We start from the raw sequence: 24,018 nt of genomic DNA, 5'->3' as shown, positions 1-24,018 counted from the left end.
AAATGGAGAGAAAAAGCGTGAAGGGGGAAGAAGAAGAAAAAACAAGGTTGTCCGCCGACGTTCCGTTTTCGGGCTCGTATGCGCAAACCCTTTTTAAATGAGTCTTCTGGGTTTGTTTGGTTGTAACAGCAACATGCCCCCTGGCCTTGTTGATTGTCCCAGCCATCTCGCGTCAAAGGGCAGCCATGGATGAATCCCAATCTGAAAGACGCCGGTGCGTTTCTCTGGGCGTTCGCCCAAACGCGGTGGAACTGACCGGCCTTCCACAACGACAAGCCATGCGACCGCCGCACGTTATTCCGCAAGGGGCTACATATTCTGCGCTATGGAACAAGTTGGCTAGGGGCCGAGGTGGGACAGCAAGAAGAGTTGTTTGGCCAGCATGGCCGGGGATTTTTATTTATTTATTTTATCTCTTTAACTGTCCGCGCAGGGCTTGCTAGCCTTACCACTTTTGAAATGGAAGATAATGCATTGCAAAAGCTGCGTCTATCTCGGTGGAACACGTATCAAAGGGGGCGGTTGGCCGGGTTGTTACCAGTACGCCGGGGGCCGGGTATTGGCCACCAGGAATACAAGGCATGGAAAATCGTTGTCTTGGAATTTCCATAGTCGTTCCTCGGGCGCACAAGGTGTCCGTGATGACTAAGGTAAAGCGAGGCGCGGAAATGGCCGTGGTCCCTCATTCACAGATTAGATAAGGACCGGACCCATGTTGAGTCCATGTGCGTGCATGAGGAGGTCGGCAAGTCAATCCTCGGAAGCAAATGGTTCGAAAGGGAAAGAGCCGACGGCCCAGAAAACCTGTGGCGGTGGTGGCACCAACCGGGGCGAGGCGCCCATTGGCTTGTGGCAGGGCTGGCATGATGAGGAAATGTATGTACATACCAATGTGCCACTCAGTCTTTGGGGCCGCTTGAGACCCGGATAAGTACGTCTTTGATCAAAGGGCGAGGGTGAGGGCGAGGGCTTCAAAATAACAACGTCAGGGAAATGTATCCTTTATGTAATTCAGGTGCGGCGAATGGGGTCGGGTAACGAAAGAAGGCCGGTCGGTCCAGTGTGCCATTCCAGTTCTAGGATGGGTGAAAGGTAGCCGCGGCTACCCTCCTCTTCATTTGCGCTGGACTCGAGTCGGCGAATGGGTAGCGTAGGATATACATCTGTGAAGACCAATGATGGGGAAGAAATTCGTACGACATGGCATGGGCGCAATGCACGGATGGAATCCAACCCTCAGCCCTGCTATTGCAAATGGGAAAGGATTTGTGTGCGTGTACATGTGCAGAGGAAGGCAAGGTCCTGGTCATGAAATGGAGAGCACTCCAGTGGGCTTTGGATCTGCATTCCCCCCGGTACGTACCTACACAACAAGCATCGTCGCCTGCTACCCGTAACTTGGAACACTGAGCAAACCTACCTCCAGATCGACCTTGTGAGCCGTGGCCTTCTCATTAGGTTAAGGCAAGGAGGCATGGCCAGGACGTTTCTTCCGAGGCAACGGCGAGGAAGAAAGAAACGTCCTCCTTGTGCCCCCGCCCTTGGCAACGTAATCACCTCCCGAATGGAAGAAAGGGAGGGAGGGACACCAGGTGCATTTAGTCAAAACTCCATCTGCCCGCTCGAGTGGGTGGTGCGATGTGGTGCAGTGCAGTGCAGCGCAGCGCATCTGTAAGTCGGCAGCACTCGCATCGCAACTCCATGACACACCACCACCACGCAAGCGGATATGGTACAAGCAGAGGGTCACCACACAAAAACACACATGAAAAAATGTATAAGAAAATGGCTTGGACAGGTGAACAAACCGATTTATATTCGCGCAACCCCACCAAAACCGGACCAGGAAGCAGATGGATGTGCGCATATGCAGAAGGTCGCAGCAGTAGGAAGCGGAAGCACAAGCGCTAGTAGACCAGCCAAGGGCAGAAGGACGAGTAAAAAAACAAAAACAAAACGGGGGAAAAAAAACTTGGACCGTCCCGGGATTCGACTGCTGCAAAGAGAGGTGGTGGTGAATGAGAGTCCAATATCGCGGTGGAGGTAATTAAGCACTTTACCCAGAGAGGGGAAGAAGGGAGGGGTATTACGGGCCACAGCTCAAGAGTCAAGACCGGCCGCCCTGCCCTGCCTGCTCCAAGGTTGTTGATGTGCTGCTTGCTGCTTGCTGCGTGCCGTTGCTACTCCCCCCTCCCCCTTGTCGTCGGACGGTACCAGTATCCGTGTTTCCTGACTGGCCGAGGTGCCATGGCGGACGCTGCCTCACTGCCTCAGGTGGGAAATATTTCGGTCACCGCCCGCCCGGAAAGGATGGACGGGACGGAACTGGGACGGGCTGCCCCAGGGCAGGGCAACGAATCACCCCTCCTTTCCCACCCTGCAGCGATACCATGGTACTCCGTACAGCGTCTGAGACACCAGAGTGAATGGGCATGCCATGGGCATCCTTTTCAGCGCAGTTCAGCCATCAGAGGTACCTCTGCTAAGTGCGTGCTTCGCCATCACTGCTGTGCCCTGCCTGCCTAGCCTTGGACGACGTGCCCTGAAGTGAATCAGTTCAGGCGGATGGGCCACTTCGTCCTTTCTTTCCAGTGTCCTCAACTTCAAAGTCACTGTCACAGTCACAGCCAAAGTCCCCCCTCCCCGCTAAAAAAAAAAGTCAGGTCGACAAGCTGCCTCCACCTTTACCTCAAGTGCCAACCTGGGTAGTGTGCTTTCCCGAGAGAGAAAAAAAAAATTCATTCACAAAAAAAAACTCGGGCCTCAGATTTTATTCCTGTAACCTTCCTCTCCTCCCACAACCACACACTCCCCTCTTCCTCTCCTCCACAAACTTACCCTATCGGTATCTTTGTGGCCATTCTTCTGTTCTCTTGTCCTTGCTGGGCTGACTTCCTGTTCGCCACACACAGCGGACGTTTCGTAAACGACCAGCGAGACCCCTCAAGCCAACAACAAGCCCTCCAATCGAAGCTTTGCGTTTACCGTTGTTCACATTTTCCTTAGATCGCCGCAACCCGAGCATCTCCGGAAACACATCGCTTTTCTTTCAACCCCCCACAACTCTTCGTTGACTTGCCTTGCACCACCTCCGCTCTTCGTTACGAGGAACACAGCTTCCACGACCCCTCGGACATTCTTGTAGTGCTTGTCTCCTGCTCATCACAGAGTCCGCCTGCCTCCGTCGGAAACCTGTCCCCCCGCATTCGCCCAACACTGCAGCCACCTTTGGCTTTCCTGGACCGGCAACAACTGCTCGTCCTCCCACCTTTGGGCCTTCCCGCTGACGAGCGACTTTTGACGACCTCAATCGACCTCAGTCCCTCTCAACGGCACCCCAAGCCGCCGACCGACTCGTATTCCTGACCACGCGGAGAGGTTGGTTCGCCCTCTCCGGTCTGTCTCCGCTCGGGGAGTTGCTGGTAGACCTCGGTTTACCCTACAGCAGGATACACCAAAGCCGTTTCGTGGCTACCTATTTCGGGGCCTGGCAGGATTGGATCCGCTGATCATCTTTCCTGGTCCAATATACCCCCTACAGTCTTTCGAGGCATGCCTATTTCTGCATCAGACCTAGCATCAGACACGATGGCGACTGCATTTTCCTACGCTCAAGCCGCCAAGGGCCAAGCGGCCACCACACCCGCAGCCCAAGGCACCGAGAACGCCAAGGACTCTGTGAGCTCAGTAAACGGCGAGCAGCCGTCCGCCGAGCCCAACTCTGTCAAGAACGGCTCCGTTGACGACGAGTCTTGGACAAATACCAGTATCAAGGCCGAGCTGGCCACCAAACAGGACGCTCCAGCTGCACAGGCCGAGGCCAACAACACCAACAACACATCTGCCGCCGCTTCCGTCACCGACTCCCGACGCGATGACGATGACGCCGCTACCGAAGGCTCCGCCCGCCGAAGCGAGAAGAGTGTTCGGTCGGCCAGCGCATCCACTCGCGTGACCGACGATGCCGAGCCCAAGAAGGGCTCTAGGAAGCCGAGAAAGGGCAAGGCAGGCAAGGAGTCTAGCGAAGACGCCAAGAAGGACAAGGCGGCGGAGCAGGAGAAGGAGCAGCCCAAGATTGAGCTTGTTGAGGCACCACTCCCCTCGGTCAATATCTGGACGCAACGGAAGGAGACGCAGGCTGCGAAGACGTCAGTCACGTTGCCCGCTTCAACTGCTGCTGCCAACACATCCACCCCTGCCGATACCTGGCCTAACAGCCAGGAGTCCAAGAAGAAGAACAAGTCCACAGAAAGCACTGAAGCTACCAATGGCGCTGTCAACGCCAACAAGTCCCAGCGCAAGATCGATGGTGACGCCTCTGCCAAAAGGAACGGCGCCCGTGGCTCCAGAGTGATCGAGAGGGATAGCCGCGCCACCGAGGCTCCTCCTGCCGTCGGTGATGTTTCCTCATGGCCTACCCCGGAGACGGCGGTCAAGGAAGAGAAGCGCAAGCCCGCTGAGAAGAACGAGCGGGTAGAGATTGAGGCCCAGGATGAGTCTGGCTCCAAGGGACGCTCCAAGGACAAGTGGGAGCGCATGGACTTTGTGCCGACTGTTCAGTTCTCCACCCCCATCCCCTCGGTAAGAGGATCCCGAGGAGGACGAGGCGGCGCCCGCGGTGGTCGTGATGTCACTTCCCGTGGAGGCCACGGTGCCAATGCCGCCGCCGCCGCCGATAAGCCTGCTGGTGCTGCCGCACCGTCCAAGGCGGGAAGCGAGGCCCGTGATCGTGCCAGAGATGGCAACGCTCCTGCTAGAGCCAACTCTCAGCCTCCGGCTGCTAACAAGCGAGCTTCCATGGAGGTTTCCAACGCCAAGGAACAGCGCAAGCCGTCAGCACCCGCTTCTGGGGAGCGGACCAAGGAGTCGCAGTCGAATGCCACCAACGTAAGTTGTACCCTGCTTATTATACACTCCCGCGTAACTCTCCCGCCACTTGATGCTAACCACGAAGTAGGAGCAGGCCGGACCTGTCCGCGAGAGAGGTGAAGGCCGCGGCGATAGGGGCCGTGGCGGATACAGAGGTCGCGGAGGCCACCCCGGAAACGGCTCCATGCACGCCCAGCAGTCCTCGTACATGGCCAACGGTAACTCGTTTGGCTCTCAGGGTACCCGCCAATTCAGCAGCCCCCCCCTCCACCAGGGTGGCAGCTTCCCCCCTTCGTACAACGGTTCGCAGTCCCGCGGTGGTCGCGGTGGCCGTGGCCAGTCCAACTCCGGCGCTTTCCGTGGTGTGGGCGGCTCCTCGAACGCCGGTCGCATGCGCCAGGTTCAGACAAACATGAACCAAGCCCCCTGGGATTATGGAGTGCCCATGACTCCTGGTTCCTACCCAGCATGGTACGACCAGGCCAGACACCTGCTGGTTCCTCAACTGGAGTACTACTTCTCTATTGAGAACCTGTTGAAGGATGAGTTTTTGCGCAAGCACATGGACAGCCAGGGTTTCGTGCCCTTGGAGCTTGTTCTCGGCTTCTCTAGAGTCCGCGAGGCCGCTGATCCCCAGACCTTGCGCGCGATATGCGCCGAGTGCACTCAGCTTGATTACGTTGTCGGAGACGATGGCGTCGAAAGACTGCGCTCTCGCTCCCACTGGCAGAAGTTCGTCTACCCCAGCATGGACCTGCGATTCGAGTCCGCACGCAATGCGGGACCTCAGTACTTCTATCCTCGCTCTCTCCACGCCATGACCCCTTACGTGAACGGAATGATCGGCGACTACCCTGTTGTTTCGCCAACTAGCTACCCCAACGGCACTGAGAATGGCTACGTCGCCTACCCTTCTGAGGCCCCTGCCGGGCAGCCCAACGGTGTCGTGAACGGCGCCGGACCCGAGACGCAGCTTTCGGCTCAAGTCCCCGAGTTCCAACCGGGCACCTCATCTGAGCAGGTCACTGAAGGCTCCGTTGAAGCCTCTGGCAACTCGGACTCGGATTCCAAGGCCCAGCCTCTTGTGAATGGCTCTGCCGAGACCCACGATGAGAACGCGCCCCTGACCAACGGAAATCACGCACAGCCTACCGAGGTGCTTCAGTCCTAGTTGGATGAAGGCAGAGTCGTGGGCTGTGGCGGTAGGGCAGCACCGGGTGGCAGCAGCAGCAGCAGCAGCAGCGACATGTCGAGTCCGTCTCAACGCGCGCATCTGGTGATGCGTATCGGAGAAGAGAACTCGGTTTCGGAGTCTCACATCGATGACGTCCCATACACTGAATTTCGTACACGTGCGCTCTCCAAACGGCGGGACGCTATGGCTGGGGAAATCCCTGGCGACATGATATCCCTTTATCGGTTCTGGTCTCATTTCTTGGCCCGTCATTTTGATTTGGAGATGTTTGAGGAGTTTCGGGCATGTGCAGTGGCAGACGCCACGGGGGAGACCGTCAACACGGCTGGTCTCAAGAATTTGATTGCTTATTACGAAGCGATCCTCCAGGGCGACGACAAACCGCCTCTGGACAACATGGAATTACTCTGGGGAGAAGCAAAGGAGCTGGCCACCATGGCCGAGCTGTCCTGAGCGGGGCATCTGGTTCAAGGACGACAAGTCAGGAATGTTTAACGAATTACGCAGCTCTGTGTGGGAATATCTTCGACAGCTGCCAACTTCTGGACTTGGCGATCATCCGCTGCCGGATCTTGGGCAATCTCCCGCACTCTCCGAGTGTCGTTGAATTTGCAACGTTTCTTGGGATCAGGCGAAACGAATCCGCCATTATTGTTGTCATTGAATGATTGGAAAAGTTCTTTACTTCTTTCTCGCGAAGGGGAGAGACGGCGAGGAGATTTGCTGCCAGGCGGCTAGCAACTTACCCACGGGAGGGTTTGGTTCAGAAATAATCGGACGGTGGATTAATCAGAGGCGAACGAAAGGGAAAGCAGGCGTCTGCGCATCTTGCGTTGGAGAGAAGCTGCTGCTCTTCCGCATTTACAGCCTTCAGACACAGTTTGATGAAAGTCTCTTCTCCGGCGTACTCGGCGCAGGCAGGTCCGACATCACAGTCAACGGTCTACTTTCATTCGATGGATTTCCTCATCATGGATGGTTCTCTTCTCCTCTCGCCTCTTGTTAGGCGAAGAAAAAAAAGTTTCTTCCTTTTTCTTATTGCACATAGTTTCTGCATGCTTTTTTCAGGGAACAAGGAGGGGCACGAAATGCATTCGAGCGGTTCACAGAGGAAATAGGAGGCGGTGGTTCATGGTTCTAGACTTCTCTCTCTTTTCTTTAGCTCATCATCACATGGAAAACGAAGAGAGCATCACCACGCAATGAGTCAAGCTGGTGTTGCATTGTACGAATAGGACCTAAAAAAAATCGAATAAATACGGAGTGGTTGGCGTTCATGCTGGGAACATACCAGGTCAGGTCCTCTGTGCTGCTCTGATGAACCACGGCAATGATTTCTCCTCAACCGGCGTGCCTACACTAGAGGTCACACAAGCCGCCCATTTGGTAACACGAGTAGCCAGGGTAGTAGGCTGTCACATATATATGTTGCTTTTGCTTGCACCATGTGACGAGGGGGCTTGTATCACCTTGCGTCCGAGACGGAACGCCCCTTCCCAGACAAGGCGACGACGCAGCAAGCATGGCCATGCTCCAGCGGGCGTGACGGGCGTTTCTTATTTCTTATAAAATCTCATTCTTTTGTTCTCAAGATCATCGTACCATATTCGTATTACTCATTACTATGTTGCCGTCCGTGGCCATGTGTTTTTGCTCGGTCGCTGCCGTTGCCCCATGGCCCGACACGGATGATGATGTTAAATGCAAGCAGTCATAATCTACAAGTACTCATATGCCCGTCGCCTCATAATTCCAAACTTGGGGGGGGGTTGCAGTTGCTCTGCAACTCTGCTCCCCTTAGAGCACCATGACGAGACCGACAATGGCGGCGACACCCGCCAGGCCGTGGACCATGGCGGTCGGGGCGGCGTTAGGGGCTTCGGTCGAGGCAGGTGCGGTGCCGCTGGCGCCAGTGCTAGTGGCATCCGTAGCGGTAGCATCGCTAGACTCGGTTGCGGAATCTGTGACGGTGGTGACAGTCTCCGTGGCGGATACGGTACTGTGCAGGATTGTTAGCGAGACGGTGACAGGGTCGGAGGTGGGAATAGAGGAGAAGCTTACGCAGTGGTGTCGGCGGACTCGGTGACGTTGGTGCCCAGAACAGTCGAGGTGTAAGTGCTGCCGGCGGAGTCGGTGCTGGTGATGACGCTCGGGGACAGGGTAGGGAACAGGTCGGTGGTGATGGTGGTCGGGACAGGAGTGATTGTGGCGGAGAGGCTGGTGGTAATGGTGTTGCCCTCGGCGTCGGTGGTAGTGACGGCGATGACGGTAGGCACGGGGGTGCCGGCGGCGGCGGTAGGGCGGAGGCTCTCAATGGCAGACTCGAGGGCGGCGTAGTTGCTGGAGTAGGCGGTCGGGATGGCGTTGACGAACCACTCGGGAGTGCTGGTGGCCTTGAGGACGGAGTAGATGTAGGACTTGACGTCCCCGGTGATGCCGGCGGCGCTGGCGCCGGGGCCGACGGCTGAGGTCAAAGAGTTCCACTGGTCGGGGGGGATGTAAGCCGAGATGAGAGCATCGGCGGCGGAAGTAAAGGCGCCGTCAGAGCTAAGCCCCTGTTAGTCCATGTCCGGCGGCTCGGAGGCTCTGGCTTTCTCATGTGGAATATGTCTTACCCAGCTTGGCGGCCTTGAAGTGGGTTGGCAGCGGCGAGCTTGGCGGCCAAGGCCAGAGACAGGATGGCGGACTTCATGTTAACGGTTGTTGATGTTTTGTCTGGAAACTGAAGGGGGGTGTATCACAGATTTGTTGGGAGGGGGAGGACTGCTGAGTCTCCTGGGGGGGGTATCACTGGCTAGATAAAACAAGGCGGACGGCTACGGATGGAGAGAAAGAGAGAGAGCTTCGAGAGACAGGCTGGGATGGTTGGCCACTAGTTTAAATAACAAACAGAGCTTGGTGAATCGGTCAAGAGAGAAATGACGCCGTACGCGGTCAAGATGGCCGGGTACAACCAGGCCAGGACGAATTGGGAAGCATGGCGACAGCGGTGGTGGAAGCGAGTTGGGAATTGCGTGTTGGTCCTTCGTGAGGGGCGAGAAAGAAGTGGGAAAATCTTGGTGTAGGCCCCGGTCTGTATTCCTTGGAAAGCGGAGGTTGGGTAGAGATGCTCGATGCCCTTGCAGCCACAGCAACAGCGAGAAGGCAGCGCGACACGGCGTGAGCAGGGTGCAAGCACGCTGGGAAAGACTGCAAAAAAGCAGGGCAGGTCGCAGCAAATTTCCTGGCGTGACGTTGACCTTTGTACGTTTGCTTGCGTGTATGACGCCGGCCATCGAATCAAGTTGCAACGCCTTGCCTCGCACAGCGCGCGAACGATTACATGGAACGGACACACGGGTAATGGCATCGCGGCGTTGGCTCACTTGAGCGACCAAAGGACTTGATTGGCGCCAGGTTGCGTGTTTGCCAGCCTTGATCGTGAAATGGGTTCATGGGAGGCTGGGGAAGAAAAGAAAAAACAACCATGCAATTACGGGGCCGGGAGGGGGAAAAGTACATCAAGTAAGGTGCGCCCCATACGACACGACACCATGAAGATATCCTCCTCGACCCAATTGATGCACCGGGAAACTCGTCTTAACGTTGGAATATCCCTTGAGCTGCTCGACAAAAAAAAAAAACATAAAGAAAACCCGTGGCAGCTCTAGTGATGAATGATGCGTTACTCCTGGGACGGGCGATAATTGCTGGCATTGTTATTTTGTGATTGAATAAGGTAGAGAGGTATTACCGTAGTAGGTGGAGGGAGGGTTGTGGTTGGCGGGTAGTAGCCGGCTTCCACTGAGCGGATTGCATCATTGGTCGGCGACGTTGTTCTGAACGAATCACACAATAGCATTGTTTACCTTGGGCTTGGGGGGACAGGAACCAGGGGCCCCGCCTTCGGGTGTTTCCCCGTTTCGCCGTTGTTGACAACGGTTAGCCCCGTTGCAAATTCATACCCAATGTATTTAGGCCCTGGAAGGGCTGGGCCGTACCGTACCTTTTGCTGTCGGGCCCACGTGACCCGGGACACGAAAGACACGCACCCTCCCTCATGGGGTATGAAGTGGAAGAACAAGCCACTCGGCTGCACTCCCTGGAGGCTAGGATACGCCCAGAGTCAGCCAATATTGCCCGGTGATGGAGCAGACAGGTTGGGATGGTGTACCGTTGTAACCGGTGTCATGCACACTGTATGTATGTACGAGCCTTCTGCGCTTCAAGACCACCAGTATCCACGGCGTCCACTGTTCACGTGTGCCAGGTCAGTCGTGCATCGGATTCTTCCAGGGCACTCAGAACCACTCACGGTTTTGCAACGGGACGGTGAGGGGACTGCGCCACGTAACCCAGCCTCAGTGGCATTGAGCAGAAGACAGGGGCAGCAACATAGGTAGTACGTCACCGGTCATGGTTCTCCACCTAGCAGGCTTCCCCTCTTCGGATTCTCGTCACCGCGGGGCATGCTACACTACCTACCGGTAGTGTATAGTCCATCCACTTACTCACACAGCCTTCACCTACTCGTCACCAATGCGCCATGACACCGTCTGCCACACCAACAGGACAGCCCTCCACCGAACTCGCAATCTACCTGACGGACTCGAGTCCCTGCATTGCTACGGTTTCGGTGACCAGAAAAGATGCCCAATTAATCTCTAGCCATCAGCCCAGATTGATCCGGGGCCTCGTACCAAACGGGAACGGGGTCCCGGGAAATAGAAAACAAATGAATTCATCAAGACCCTCACGCATGTAGTGGGACATGCTGCACGCACGACGTAGCGACAGTACTTACGGACAGACCGAGCATCACTTCGCAGAGCCCCTCGTACCTGTACATGCGACCCTCTGTCGGCGCTCGGTCCCAGGCAAGGCTCAACCCATCTCTGATACTCGATTGGCCGGCATGCCTGCCCGTATGACATCATTTTATGGCTGCGGTGTCCTCCCTACCCTCCATTCCCAGGAGTCACAGGTCACAAGTTGCAGGTTGGTAGAAGGAGGGACCGATGCGACATGCACTAATGCTGCTGCAAAAAGCACAGCCAGAAACATTGGGGGGCGTGGAGGGTGTACATGCTTCTGTCCTCGCCTTCGCGGCCTTTCCTACAGCACAGCTACTCGGGTTTCAGCGGGGTGCAGCCCTTTGGTCTGAGAACTGGAAATGTGAGAAGGCTCACCAGCCTGCTCTTTCTTCCACATCCCTAACGGCCCTGAGAGAGACGCGGCAGTCGTGGCCCTGACGTTGTAGGTAAGACATCGGGCTGTCGCAGGGAGCACCCGTCCTCCATGGCCACTTCCAAAGGCACTAACAAAATCTCTGGCGCACTAGGCAGCCTGACCACCATTCGTTCTTGCCTTGGTGCCCAGCCAATTTGACACTGACCAAGTGGGAAATTGGGTGACCGAACAACAGAGAAGACTATTTTCGGGTTGAGGGGCTACGGGCTGGCCAAATGGCATTGTAAATGGGCTGGCCCCATTGCTCCATTGCGTAGATGGGCTACCACTTCACCCATGTTGTGCGATTAGAATAGAGGTGGAAGAATGGAAGGGTCTAGCCTAGGTACCCGTACACAAGTACCGAATCACCAGGTGTGGGCGGGCTCGGTACCTGTGGTCTCCCTACGCAGAGCGTGGCGCAAGAGCCATTATTGTAAGCCTAGATTCCGCACCCTCCGCTTCTCTGCTGCAGCGACGTGCAACGCCGAGCCGTCAAGAAGTTGCATCCATGTCTTTGGCCACCCAACCCTGCCCTGCCCTGCCAGCCTGGCTGTTTCTGGCTGGCCACTCTGCCTGAACTGCCCGGCTGGTCTCGCCATGCCTGACACTCACAGATTGCCTTTCCTTCCCGTCTTGCTGGACCCTTGCCAACCCACCACTTCCAACCCTGGCCCCCCCAGTCTGCGGTCATCATTTCTTCCCCTCCTTCCCTCTCCTCTGGGATCGTTTTTCGTTCTACCACTCCAACCACCCATAGACACAACGACGTCTCAAAGCCATAGAATTCTTGACAAGGCAGAAACCCTCATCTTTTACCATTGCAAATACCGTCTGGTGCTGCGCTCGAACCCACACCCGATACCTAGTTGCTTCAGCCATAGACTTACAACACCCCGCTTCAACACCACGCATCTGACGAGCCGCCTTGGCACCTTTGCCAGCCCTCGTCGATCAGCATGAGCTACGACTATGAGCCTCAACGCACTCGCCGCTACGTGCGCGAGGAGCGTCGCGAGGAGAGAATCGACCCCCGTTATGCAGACGACCCTTATCTGAAGGTCTACCAGTCTCACGAAGTCGTCCCCAGGGCTCGAGAGAACACCGAACTCGCCGTCGAGGAAGTCCGTCGGGATTTCCCTCCCCCTGGGTACAGAGACTCTCGCAGAACCCGTTCCGCAGAACCCGGCTACTACGACGATCCGCGAGGCTACGACGACCGGGACAGATACTACGACCGCGACTATGATCGTCGCAGCAAGAAAGCCGGGAGCCTTTACTACGCCGAAGAGGAGGCGAGGTCCCGCAAACGCGTTCTCAACCAGCAGGAGAAAATCATAGCTGCTGTCGCCGGCGCAGCTTTGGCCTTTGGTGGCAAGGAACTCTATGACAGAAAAGAAGCCAAGGACCACGGCGGTGATGTCGAGCGAAACTATCTGACATCTGCCGCCTTGGGTGCCGCTGGAGCACTGGCCGGTTACCAGGGTGCAGAATTCTACAGCAAGCGCAAGGAAAAGGAGGATGGCAAGTCCACCTACGTTATGCACCGCGGTCGCGACGGCAGGGTCAGCGAATATTACTCCGAAGACGAGGGTGATAGGGAGAAGAAAAGCCACAAGTCCTTTTTGGAGAACGCGCTGGCGGCCTCTGGATTGGGGGTTGCAGTGAAGGCCCTCACAGGCGCCGGCGGCCAAGACGACAGGCGCAGCGACACCCGGAGCCGACGAGGCAGCCCTGACTCTAGAGGCTCTCGGTCCAAGTCTAGAGGCCCAGGAGGAGAAGCTGCTAACAAGATGCAAAAGGCAGCCATGGCCTCTCTTATCGCCGGAGCTACTGAGGCCTTCCGTGTTGCCAAGGAACCCGGTGGTTGGAAGGGCGAGAAGACGAAGCGCATTCTCACCGCAGCCGCCGGCGCTGCCACCATTGACGCTGCACAGAGCGGTGAGAAGCAGGGCAAGCTGGGCCTGGCCGAGTCTGTCATCGGTGGTCTGCTCGGGAATCGCGTCATCAACGGATCCAAGCGCAACATCGAAGAGGACCGCAGGACTGGTCGAAGCCGATCCAGGTCGCGCGCCCGTTCGGATGGCGGAGGCGGCGGACCAGGCTTGGCTGCTCTGGCCACTGCCGGATTAGGCGCATTTGGCGCAAAGAAGGCAATCGAGAATGTCCGCTCCCGCAGCCGAGGGCGCAGCGCCGATTCTTACGACAGCCGGGCTTCGAGTCGCGATGGCCGACGCCAACGGAGCAGGAGTCGCAGCGTCGTAGACTCGGCCAGGAAGAGACTGGCCAAGATCGGCATTGGAAGCGACCCCGAAGAGAAGGAGAGAGACAAGTATGCTCGCGACGACAGCTACTATGACGACCGCAGCTCCCGTCGCGGCCTGAGCCGAAAGTATTCCGACGAGTACGACGACGGCTACGACCGAGGCCACGGCCGGGGTGGACGCGAGGCATACGATGATGACAGATCATCTTACACAAGCCGGCGTCGAGACCGTTCCCGACGCAGAGGAGGCAAATCTGAAGGCAGCTCCGATTCGGATCTAGGGGACTCGGACGATGATGAGAAGCGTGCAAGGAAAATGAGAGGTAAGCAAGTTATCACAACCGGTCTCGCGGCCGTTGCCACCATTCATGCGGCGCATGGAGTCTATCAAAGTATGGAAAAACGCAATGCTCGACAGAAAGCTGTCAGGGAGGGTCGACTCAGTCCGCAAGAAGCGAAGAAGCTTAAGACGAAGGCGATGCTCCAAGACGCCGCATCTGTTGGAATCGCAGCTCTCGGCATCAAGGGGGCCTGGTCTGAGCTCAAGGAAGCAAAGGAGATGACCCACGAGTGCAAGCAATTCCAACAAGAAAAGGCATTACGACACCAGAGACGCATTGAGCGGCAGAAGAGGCTCAACAGCGGTTATGGCGGAAGAAGCAGGGCTGATGACTGGTACACTCCAGCGTCTCCGCGAGAGGATCGGTATGATTACGGGTCTGTTTACTACGACGACAACCCGTACTCTGCCGGGCACTTGCCTGCGCCCCCTGTTGGCTATGACACCAGGAGGTGATGGAGACTGAAGAGGCAACAGATCGACAAGCCCTGCTAATTACCATGTCTCGCTCCGCCGAGACAGCCTCGACATTGGAAAGGGCAGCCGCCGCGTCACTCCCTGCCATGTCTCTCTTTCTGCTCTCGCACCAAGTATTTTTTACGAAGTATTCATGACTGTACAAAATATTTACGACGTTACGACAAGTTCAGATATCGCCTGCACCGCCAGTTACCTCTGGTGAAAACAAGATTGGGAAAGACTGAAAGAATTGGGAGATGTAGAACTGGCGTTTCACACACATTCCACACTGGCCCTCGACGAGCAGCCGCCATGCATTGCGTTTACTCAGATAGATGGACTCCCCTTTTCCCCTTTGTCACAAAATCTACACGAAATTTCTCTTGTACTATGGACCATAACTGATTATAATTGGGTTGTGACAGACCGCCGCCGTTACTAATCGGCCATCGCCACAATCAACCACTAGACGCACCAGCGCTGGTCAACACTGTGGTCTTCGTCAGCCTCTGCGCATGAGGGTCGTACCAAGCGGAGGGAATTTGCAGCATGCAACTCAGACCAAACGAGCAATCGATGGAGCCCAGATCGAAACCGATCGCTGTGGTCCGATTGGGGCCGGCTAGCCTTGTGAATGTAGGGAGATATCTGGCCACCTTCACAACCGGGAGGGCCCAACTGATCGATGCGAACAGAAACCGACAGGAAGGAACCCCCTGTTCCTGAGACAGGCCGGACATTTCCCCCCCTAGCGCGGCAACTGACAAGCGGCGGTGAGGGATGGCGGCTTTTTTGAAAGATTGGAGAAAATGCCGAAAGGGAGGGGGGGCATATGCAGGATGATGATATACGGCGGAAAAGACGGCTTTATGGGTCTCATTACTCAGTCCAACGGGTAATCAGCACAAATGGTGTTGTAGAAGGTCAATTTTCCTCCCCCTGTACACTCCTTTTTCATTGTCATCACTGAATCGCGATGCCTCCCAGTCTCTTATGTTATCTTCCTGTCGGGGATTTTCCTTTTTCTTTATATTGTTCTTTCTTTGGATAGGCATTTTGGACCTTGCAACGGATTAGGGTATGTAGTTCCGATTCAACGAGTATGAGACATGACTTTTGCATCCCGCTGTTTGTCAGCCCCGACCGCCCCCGCCGTTACCTGACGCCGTTGTGCGTGACATACTGTCTTGGCAGGCGGACGGCTCCGAAACATCCCACGCTGTCCACACTACCTCCTGGTGCCAAGATATGTAACCCCCGCGAGGAATTGCCCGATGAACAGGAGGGATGTGTGGGTGGGGTTGTAGGTGAGTGGGCTCTACTGTTTTGTTGTTGGTCGGTGCTGTATCTAGATGTCATGTTGCTTGTTTTGCGGTGCTTTTTGCCCTGCCTGCTGTGTCTACTGTGCCTGCTACCTCGGGATAGACAGACCAGAGGTGAGGAAACGAGAGTGGGAAGCGAGAGAGGGTAGAGGGCCCAGGCGACAGATACCGCCCTACTCTGCTAGTTTCTTGCTTGCTTCTCAGAGACTCGGAACAGTGGGCGGCATGCTGCAAAAGCCGTACGCACACGTTGGGGGAGGGGGAACTCACCCGGCAGTGCCCGTTCACCCATTCCCTGTTCCGCCCGACATGTTTGACGTTTTAATGGGCGATACATAGGTACATAAGTGAGGGGGCAGGTACCACCATGCCGGGGGAGGGAGTCGACGTGGTTTGCCTTAGCGTCATGTCGGAACAGGGTGGTGGTGATAGGCGGCTGAGAAATCAGGGTGAAAAGATGACATCATCGTACACCGAAAATTGTTCTCGATTCCGCGTCCCTCATCTCCGCCTGCCTGTGGTCCGTTATTGGCGAGGTATCGTCAGATGACTGGCCGGCTCGACAAGTCTGCTTTTAGGGATCACCGTGATCACGGTGACTTGGATGGTTACCCCCCACCGATTCCCGCGCCTCTGGCTTATAGGTGTCCCCATCTCGGTCTGTCTGAGAAAACCGGATCTCGGCATACCAACCGGTGTAAGCTCCAGCCGATGAGCAATCCGGGATATCCGTGGAAAGGGGGGGGGGGGTGGGAGTCTGGAGACGTACAACGAGACATGCTTGACCCGAACCCTTTCTATTGCAGGGCAACTTGAATTAAACCTATCTTTGACAATCGGTAGTGGTATAGATACAAAAATAACAAAGCCTCCCTCAAAACGGGGGTTTACGCCGCGGCGTCCCCTCCCTGCTGCTTCCAGGCTTGCGCCATGGCCAGCAGGTTCGACAGGTTCTGGGTCTGCCTGTCGTCGGCCGGGAAGACGTAGTCGATATATTCCTCGAAGCTGTCGTCCTCCAGGCGCCTTCTTCGCTTCGTCTTGCGAGGCATCAGCTTCTGCACCTTCTCCACGTCCTCGGCTGTGCCGTGTGTTCTCTCGAACGACAACCACGCGTTGAGTAGCGTGACCGTCTCCTCCTTGAGATCCTTGTCTCGCATGCTCTTGTGTGCGCGCTCGAAAACCTTGCGCGCCCTCGCCTTGGCCTCGTTGCTGATCGGCGCCTCCTCGTCCGCTTCTTCCTCGTCCTCGGGTATGTTGAGCTCGAAGTGGGCGTAGCTGATCCAGACCTTGACGTGATCTGTCTTCTCGAGAAGGCGCTCGTAGAGTTCCCTTGTCCTCTCGTACTCCCCCTCTTCTTCCTCAAAGTCAATGTAGGCCTTCCACAGCAACTCGGGCATGTCTAGAACAGGTTGGCTCACGGCCAGCTCGAAAATGGCCCTAGTCCGCTCCAGGTCGTCAAGGCCACGTTCAAGCTCGGCGAATTTGATCCAGGTCTGGCAGTTGGAGGGATTCCACTCAATGTGCTTTTCGTACAGCGTCCGGCACCGCAGAAACTCGAAGAGCTTTAGTTCCAACTCGATGTACCCCCTAAACAGCTTGTCCTTTGGGCACATGCCAATAGCTTGTCCCAGAGTCTTGCGAGCCGCCGTAAGCTCACCCTGCCGAATCTCAAACTGCGCCTTGAGCAGCCAGATCTTGGCAAACGTGAACTTCTTATGAGGTATCAACTCCAGGCAAACCTTGTAGATTTGCCTAGCTCGCTCAGCATCCTTTGCCTGAAGCTCTTCGAAGATGGCGTAATTGATCCAGAGGTACATGTATCGCCTCCAGAACCTCTTCTCTTGTGCTGGCGGTACCTGGGCAACGGCTCTCTCGTATACATCTCTGACTCTGTCGAGATCGCCGGCAGTCTCCTCAAGGCGTGTGTAGTCGAACCAGGTGTCGTAGTTCTTCGGGTTCTCCTTGACTTGGGCTTCGTAAAAGACACGGCGCTTTGATAAAACGACATCTTCGACGCCGTCCCTGTCTCCAAACTGTTTCTCAAACGTCGTATAGGCCTTATGGAGGATCATTGACCGGGAGCGAGGCAATCGATCCAGAGCATATTTGTAAATTGCTCTGGCTCGCTCGTACTCCTTCAATTTCGCCTCATACCGTGCATAGGCAATGAAGAGCTTCTCGTCCACGAACTCGTCGCCCAACTCCTCGATGGCCGTTCCGAATACGTCGCGAACCATGTCACTGGTACCGAACTCCTCCTCAAAACGTGCCCATTTGATCCAATTTCTGGGTTCCGGGTGAACGATGGTGAATGCCCGGAAAATGTCCCTGGCTCTGTCGAACTCGCCGTATCTCTTTTCTAGCTTGATGTAGGCGCTCCATGCGGCTTCGTCAGGCTGCCACTGCATCCAACGGTCGAAGACTTGGCGAGTTCCTGGAACGTTGCCCAACATCTCCTCCATGTACACGTACTTGTACCATAGCTTATCAACACGGGGCAGTCGCGTGACCGCTCTGTCTAGAACATTTCGCGCATGGTTGATGTTCCGGCATTTCACTACGACGCGGTTAGCTTTCCGACCCTGTATCTGATTTGGAGATGAATTCCTTACTCTCGGATTCAATGTACCTGATCCAGAGACGAATGTCGTTGGGGTGCACATCGAGTGCACGCTCAAAGATTGATCTCGCGCGCGCAAATTCCTTTTGCTCCAGTTCCCATTGTGCATAGCGCATCCAGTTGTTGAGGTTGACTCTGTTGCGCCGCACATAATCCTCGAACTCTCTTCTTTTTCGGCCCTGGAACTCGTGTAGCTCCTCCAGGTCCGCAAAACGCTGTGTGGGCGCTTGCAGTGCGACCTCCTGGCGGTCAACCGCTTCGCGGAGCAGTTGTTCCGCGGAGATCTGAACAGGCGCGGGGGCCTTGTTCTTGACCTTGGGTGGTCCTCGTGATGCCTCCATTGTCGCGGTTTATTGCTGGGGGATAGAGTCGCTGGTAGTGGCGCGCAGTCGCATACAGCTGGTATCGGTCGCTTCCACAATTATTTCCTTGTAGACAAATCAATGAAACTAAGTGATCGATGAGCGGTATTAGAGAAGTCGAGCGACAATGGTTTCAGATGGATGTCGATACCTCGAGGCGTCGATCGTGAATTCAACGTTGTTGTTGCCGGCCCAAGGCTGAACCGTGATTGGAAAAAAGCAGCTCTTATCGGTGTTTAGCCACGCCGATAACGAGATTGTGTGGCTGGGGACCCCATACGCCACAAGGAAAAGCTACGCAGCCTCGCAAGGCTCCTACAGGAGAAGACAACTTTTCGTCACTACAAACCTACATTTAACTGTTGCGCCGTTTCCCATCACACGCGATAATACGATTAAACAGATTACACGACAGTCGCGACCGGCACCATGGCCACTCTTGCAGACGAGCTTCTTCAGGATTTCGAGGACTCCGGCTCGGAAGCAGAGGATGTACAACAAGACCATGATCCTCTTGGCATCGACGATACGCCCCAGGCGAATGGTCGCAAATCCTTAGGCGACATGGATCTTGACGGAGACCAGAGTGAACCTGATGAGGAGGATGAAGAAATGGGAGGCGTAGCCAAAGGCGGCGTCGAATCCGCTGAAGATGCAGAGGACGCCAAAGCAAAGGTTGAGAAGATGCAGCTGGGCGGCGTGAACGACGTTCGCAGCGTTGCCAGCCTCATGCAGACATTGGAGCCCGTACTAGAGGTTAGTGACTCCCCCAAAAACACGTCTGGCTCTCTTGAAGCAGTGTTTACATCGTCTCTTGGGAGAACTAGCCCTGACATCGTTATTCGAACGCTACAGAAAATCGCACACTACCAGTCGCAACCCACCCCTACGGAGCTTGTCGGCAACATCGAAGATCACCCCGAATACCACCTCCTAACGCAGTCGAACAGCCTGTCTACACTTATTGACGGCGAGATAGTTTTGGTGCACAAGTATATTAGAGATCACTACTCATTACGGTTCCCTGAACTCGAGACGCTCATCACCAATCCGCTGGAATATGCGAAGGTCGTCGCCATCTTGGGCAATGGGCCGCTGGACTCGGATAACATCAAGAAGCTGCAACATTCAACGGAAAACCCTCTTAAGGCGTCGCTGCGGTCAGTCCTCGATGGTCCGTCCTTGATGATCGTGACGGTAGAAGCCACGACCACAAAGGGCCGGGAAATGTCACAGGATGAATTAGAGCGCGTATTCAGAGCATGCGAGATGGTCATCTCCCTCGACAAAGCGAAGAAGACCCTGACAGAATACGTTCAGTCGCGCATGAATCTTTTTGCGCCAAACCTGACTGCCATGATTGGATCGTTGACAGCTGCGCAGCTGTTGAACGCCGCTGGCGGTCTTACAGGTCTGTCCAAGACACCTTCATGCAACATAGCAGCATGGGGCTCCAAGAAGGGGGCTGGCGCAGCGGGTTTGGCTACGAACATTGGCGTTAGGCAGCAAGGGTTCCTCTACCACTCGCCCATCATTCAGGGCATTCCCAACGATCTCAAGAGACAAGCCATGCGAATCGTTGCGGCTAAGCTCTTGCTTGCGGCACGAGTGGATCGCATTCACTCCAGTGCGGATGGCTCAACGGGCGAAGATCTCAAGGAGCAATGTCTCCAACGACTCGAGAAGCTCACAGAGCCTCCCCCGAACAAGGGTCCACGAGCTCTGCCTGCCCCTGACGATAAACCATCGCGTAAGCGTGGCGGAAGAAGAGCAAGAAAGGCCAAGGAGGCGACAGCCATGACAGAGCTGCGCAAGGCGCAGAACAGAATGGCCTTTGGCAAGGAGGAGAGGGAGGTCGGCTACGGTACGGGAGAAGGCACCGCAGGCTTGGGCATGATCGGCCAGGCCAACGACGGCAGGATTCGCAACTTGCAAATTGACCAGCGCACGAGGGCCAAGCTCAGCGCCAAGAACAAGGGCTGGGGCGGCGCGACATCCTTGAACGGAGCCGCATCGTCGCTCAAGGGGTTCGGGCAGTCGGCAAACTCCAATATTGACCTTCGTGGCAAGGGCCTTAGGACTTCGGGTGTCGGTACAAGCCTAGGAGCGGGGGCGGGCACGGCGTCGTCTCTTGCCTTCACGCCCGTGCAGGGCCTGGAGCTCGTCGACCCCAAGGTCCAGGCTGAACTCAGTCGCAAGCGGAAGGCGGAAGAGGACCGGTGGTTTAAAGGTGGAACTTTCACTCAGGTGGGTGGCTCGTCTAATGGAGGCTTCAAGAAGCCTGACCTACCTCCCAATAAAAAGGTAGATACCGGCGCAGGGAAGATGGGGCCTCCTCCTCCGCGGAGCGGCTGAAGATAGAGCCATGAGTAGAGAGCAACAACAGCAGGGGAGGTCAAGCACTCAAGAAGAAGAAAAAAGGTTGATGAAGCACATCTCGTACCCGAGAGGCTAGGCCCGGCCCCGGGGAGATGGAGGGTGTGATGGGAAACGGGATCCGCGGCCAACGAGGCTCAGCCGGCATAACCGGGGTGCGGCGCGCGGCGTTTTGGGAGGTTCTTGGGTTTCTTTAATCAATACACCTTAAGGCTATCGAATGAGACGATATCATTGCTCTTGGAGGGGGGGGGCGGGAGGGGAGGGATCAAGACGCTTTTGTCTTTCCTCGAAAGCCGGCCAAGTATCAGCGGTTGTGTTCGGGCTTCTTTCTCGAGGCTTGGGATGTAAGAATTGCGCACGTATGCATGTATATCGCCCAACGGCTAATCACAACGTCTTCTAGCGCCTTTCTCAGTAAGCCGCCATGCGCCTCTGTGCTATTTTGACGTTTCGTTGTTATTTTTCTGCATTGATGCTATTCTAGTAGCTCATGGGAGGCTTCCCCCGCCCTCCTACCACCTCGGGTCAGTGCTGCCGGGAAGGTTGTGATGATCGCCTAAGTTCCGACCTTGGATGCGACGCTCGTCCATCCAAGGAATACCAAGGGCACAAGAAAAAGAAAAGAAACAAACCTTAGACAAGGGAGCATTGGCAAGTTGAGAGTTAAATGAAGCTTGGGAGAAGCCGCAATGGCCTTTTCTTTGCCTCAGGCGGTCTTCCTCCCACGGGAGAAGGCCAGCGCGAGGGAGGGGGAGACATTATTTCGTGCCCTCTTCCCCTCTCTGGTGTCTCTGCAACCCAATTTGCCTATGCGAGGGGGCGGTTGTCGTAATACAAGGTTCAGCTATCGGTAGATCCTGCGGAGAAGCTTGCTTCCCACCAACCTTTTTCTTGTCGCTTGGTGCTTGCCGGTCCATCTACTCCGCGAAAGCTCTGTTGGGGAAGAGGCTCGAACTGCACACGAGACGACAGTTTAATCTCGGGGCTGCGTTGCGCTAAGGGGGGGTGGAAGGAGTTGAGCTTGAAAAGCATACTCAAGTCTGTGCACACACACACACACACAACTACGCGCCAACTCAACGCTCCCACGCGTTGTGGCGCCGAACCTGTCGTCTTCGCGGTATCAATGTATTCCCGGGGTTGCCATGAAACGAGGACCCTCGAGCCTCTACTGCTGGCCCCCCTTCGTCTTTCTTGTTGTTACCGTATTCTCTCTCTTTATCGTATTGTACTGTACCTCAAGGCACCAGGAGTAAATTCCAACCGGGAACTTATGCTGGGGAACGGATCGACGTTTGAATAATAATTAAGTTCCTGGGGTAACTTACCATTCGGGGGCTTTATGTGGCAATCCTCCTTCGCTCCTCCGTTGGCCAACTTCGTTATTGTCATTGTAGCTTGTTCATTGGCGGATGCCTTCCGGGGACGTCGTCCCCAATTCCGATATCAGGTATGAAGTGAGTGTCTGGGATTATGGGCATTTCCGGAGGACTGGGCCCGCGTTGGCCCGGCATCTGAACCGGGGGTTCCTGCGAATTTTGTCCGCGGTCGAACGAGCAGCGGGGCCGATATACATTCTTGTGGCATGATGACGTACGGTGTACGAGGGGTACAGAAACAGCGGGGGCCCATGCGCAGTACACACAGTACGGAACACGGAGTACGTCCTTTGAGAATACGCTAGGCGGTGGGTGTGGGGTGAGGAATGGGCAGCAGGATTCCCCGCCCCTCGGTGAGCTCCTGCGAGGTCCCTGGACTCGGACATCGAGAAAGGAAGGAAGGAAGGGGACCGAGTGCAGATCAAGGCCTTTGAAGGCATTAAAAAAAACACCCCCATCACAATGACAACTCTTGTCAACTGTGGCTTGTCTCGTCACCTTCTGTGGCGGCAGGGAAGTCTTCTCTTGCAGCAGCAAGGGCCCCGAATCCTATGCAGTGGGCAGTTCGCTTTGATGGCAGCCCCGATATTTGACTTTGTGGCTGCAGCTCAACCCCATGCTGAACGGAAGGTCCAGAACTTCAGGGACCAAAGGATCGTCCTGATGCCCACAGGGAATGTCCCAGTTGACAGAAGGATTTCCCTTCACAACCTCAGGCAACAGGGAGGATCCGGGGTCATAAAAGTGGGTATATCGGTACGTATCCAAGTCAGGCTGGTAGAGTCGGCAAAGCAAACTGTTACACCGTTGCCATTGGCGCCGGACTCAACACCGCAGGTGGTATGTCCCCTAGGCCATCACCCTCGGTAACCAGTCGGTATGCATGCTGCCAGTATACATCAGGACTATTGTGCGGCACTTGATCAGTTGCAAGGTGGCGCAAGGCACTCGGTTCGCTCTCTCTCTCTCTCTTTCACTATCTCTTTCGAGGATGAATGGACTTCGGAGACAGGAAGGCGTTTCATTGCGGAGACCCGCCTGGGTTGTCGGGAACACGTAGGGATAAAAAGCCAATGACGTGAGGGTGATGTAGGTAGTATTAAATTGGAGAGGAAGACTGCAGGGGGTCGCCTTTCTTCCCCCGCTACCCAACAAAGAGATGATATGATGTTAGCAGGGAATAACAGATATTGACCGTCGCACCGTCTAGCAACGCTGTCGCATGTCTGTCGCCCAGTTGGCAGTTGAGATGAAGCAGTGAAGGATGAGATTGGCAAAAACAAATAATAAGTAATAATAGAACTAGACGGAAAAGAAGCGCGTCTACTGAGACGAAGCTGGGCCGGTCGGGTATGGGGTGAGGGTTCCAAACGGCGAACCATGACCAATGACAGAGGGTTTAAGACGATGGAGTTTGAAGAAAACAGTTTCAAACCTTGCAAAAGGAGGGGGGAGCCAGGCAGTCAATCGAATCAGTCAGCAGCAGGTGCTGCTGTTAGTCAGTAACACGAGGTCGCGCGCGTTGCGAACCTGTGCTGGGGTTTACGGAGTATGCTTAACCCAAAAGCAAGTCAGGCAGGCACAACGCATCGTGATCCGGTTTGCCAGTTTTGAAGCTC

At 55.6% G+C, this 24,018-nt stretch overlaps 6 protein-coding genes across 6 annotated transcripts; 4 read left to right on the top strand and 2 right to left on the bottom strand.

The window, feature by feature from the left end:
• Positions 1-3,588: 3,588 nt before the first annotated feature.
• On the top strand, positions 3,589-6,040 carry EsH8_VI_000639 (uncharacterized protein; the record flags this gene model as incomplete). Its single annotated transcript, XM_083271892.1, has 2 exons — positions 3,589-4,887; positions 4,958-6,040. The coding sequence occupies 2 exons, from the start codon at positions 3,589-3,591 to the stop codon at positions 6,038-6,040; spliced, it is 2,382 nt and encodes a 793-aa protein (XP_083127066.1).
• A 75-nt stretch (positions 6,041-6,115) lies between these two features.
• EsH8_VI_000638 (uncharacterized protein) lies at positions 6,116-6,517 on the top strand (the record flags this gene model as incomplete). Its single annotated transcript, XM_083271891.1, has 1 exon — positions 6,116-6,517. The coding sequence occupies one exon, from the start codon at positions 6,116-6,118 to the stop codon at positions 6,515-6,517; it is 402 nt and encodes a 133-aa protein (XP_083127065.1).
• Positions 6,518-7,861: 1,344 nt separating this feature from the next.
• EsH8_VI_000637 (uncharacterized protein) lies at positions 7,862-8,756 on the bottom strand (the record flags this gene model as incomplete). Its single annotated transcript, XM_083271890.1, has 3 exons — positions 7,862-8,063; positions 8,126-8,611; positions 8,680-8,756. 3 exons carry the CDS (start codon positions 8,754-8,756, stop codon positions 7,862-7,864), a joined length of 765 nt encoding a protein of 254 aa, XP_083127064.1.
• Positions 8,757-12,231: 3,475 nt separating this feature from the next.
• Positions 12,232-14,779, top strand: EsH8_VI_000636 (uncharacterized protein; the record flags this gene model as incomplete). The annotated part of the gene is made up of 2 exons (XM_083271889.1): positions 12,232-13,861; positions 14,763-14,779. The coding sequence occupies 2 exons, from the start codon at positions 12,232-12,234 to the stop codon at positions 14,777-14,779; spliced, it is 1,647 nt and encodes a 548-aa protein (XP_083127063.1).
• Positions 14,780-16,546: 1,767 nt separating this feature from the next.
• EsH8_VI_000635 (uncharacterized protein) lies at positions 16,547-18,620 on the bottom strand (the record flags this gene model as incomplete). The annotated part of the gene is made up of 2 exons (XM_083271888.1): positions 16,547-18,216; positions 18,272-18,620. The coding sequence occupies 2 exons, from the start codon at positions 18,618-18,620 to the stop codon at positions 16,547-16,549; spliced, it is 2,019 nt and encodes a 672-aa protein (XP_083127062.1).
• Positions 18,621-19,070: 450 nt separating this feature from the next.
• On the top strand, positions 19,071-20,996 carry EsH8_VI_000634 (U4/U6-U5 snRNP complex subunit PRP31; the record flags this gene model as incomplete). The annotated part of the gene is made up of 2 exons (XM_083271887.1): positions 19,071-19,397; positions 19,497-20,996. 2 exons carry the CDS (start codon positions 19,071-19,073, stop codon positions 20,994-20,996), a joined length of 1,827 nt encoding a protein of 608 aa, XP_083127061.1.
• Between the last annotated feature and the right edge of the window lie 3,022 nt (positions 20,997-24,018).

Source organism: Colletotrichum jinshuiense, chromosome 6, assembly GCF_051148585.1.
Source record: "Colletotrichum jinshuiense chromosome 6, complete sequence".
In the NCBI taxonomy this organism is placed as follows: Eukaryota; Fungi; Ascomycota; class Sordariomycetes; order Glomerellales; family Glomerellaceae; genus Colletotrichum; species Colletotrichum jinshuiense.
Note: the sequence above shows the minus strand (reverse complement) of the source record. Positions and strands in the feature narration are given on the sequence as shown.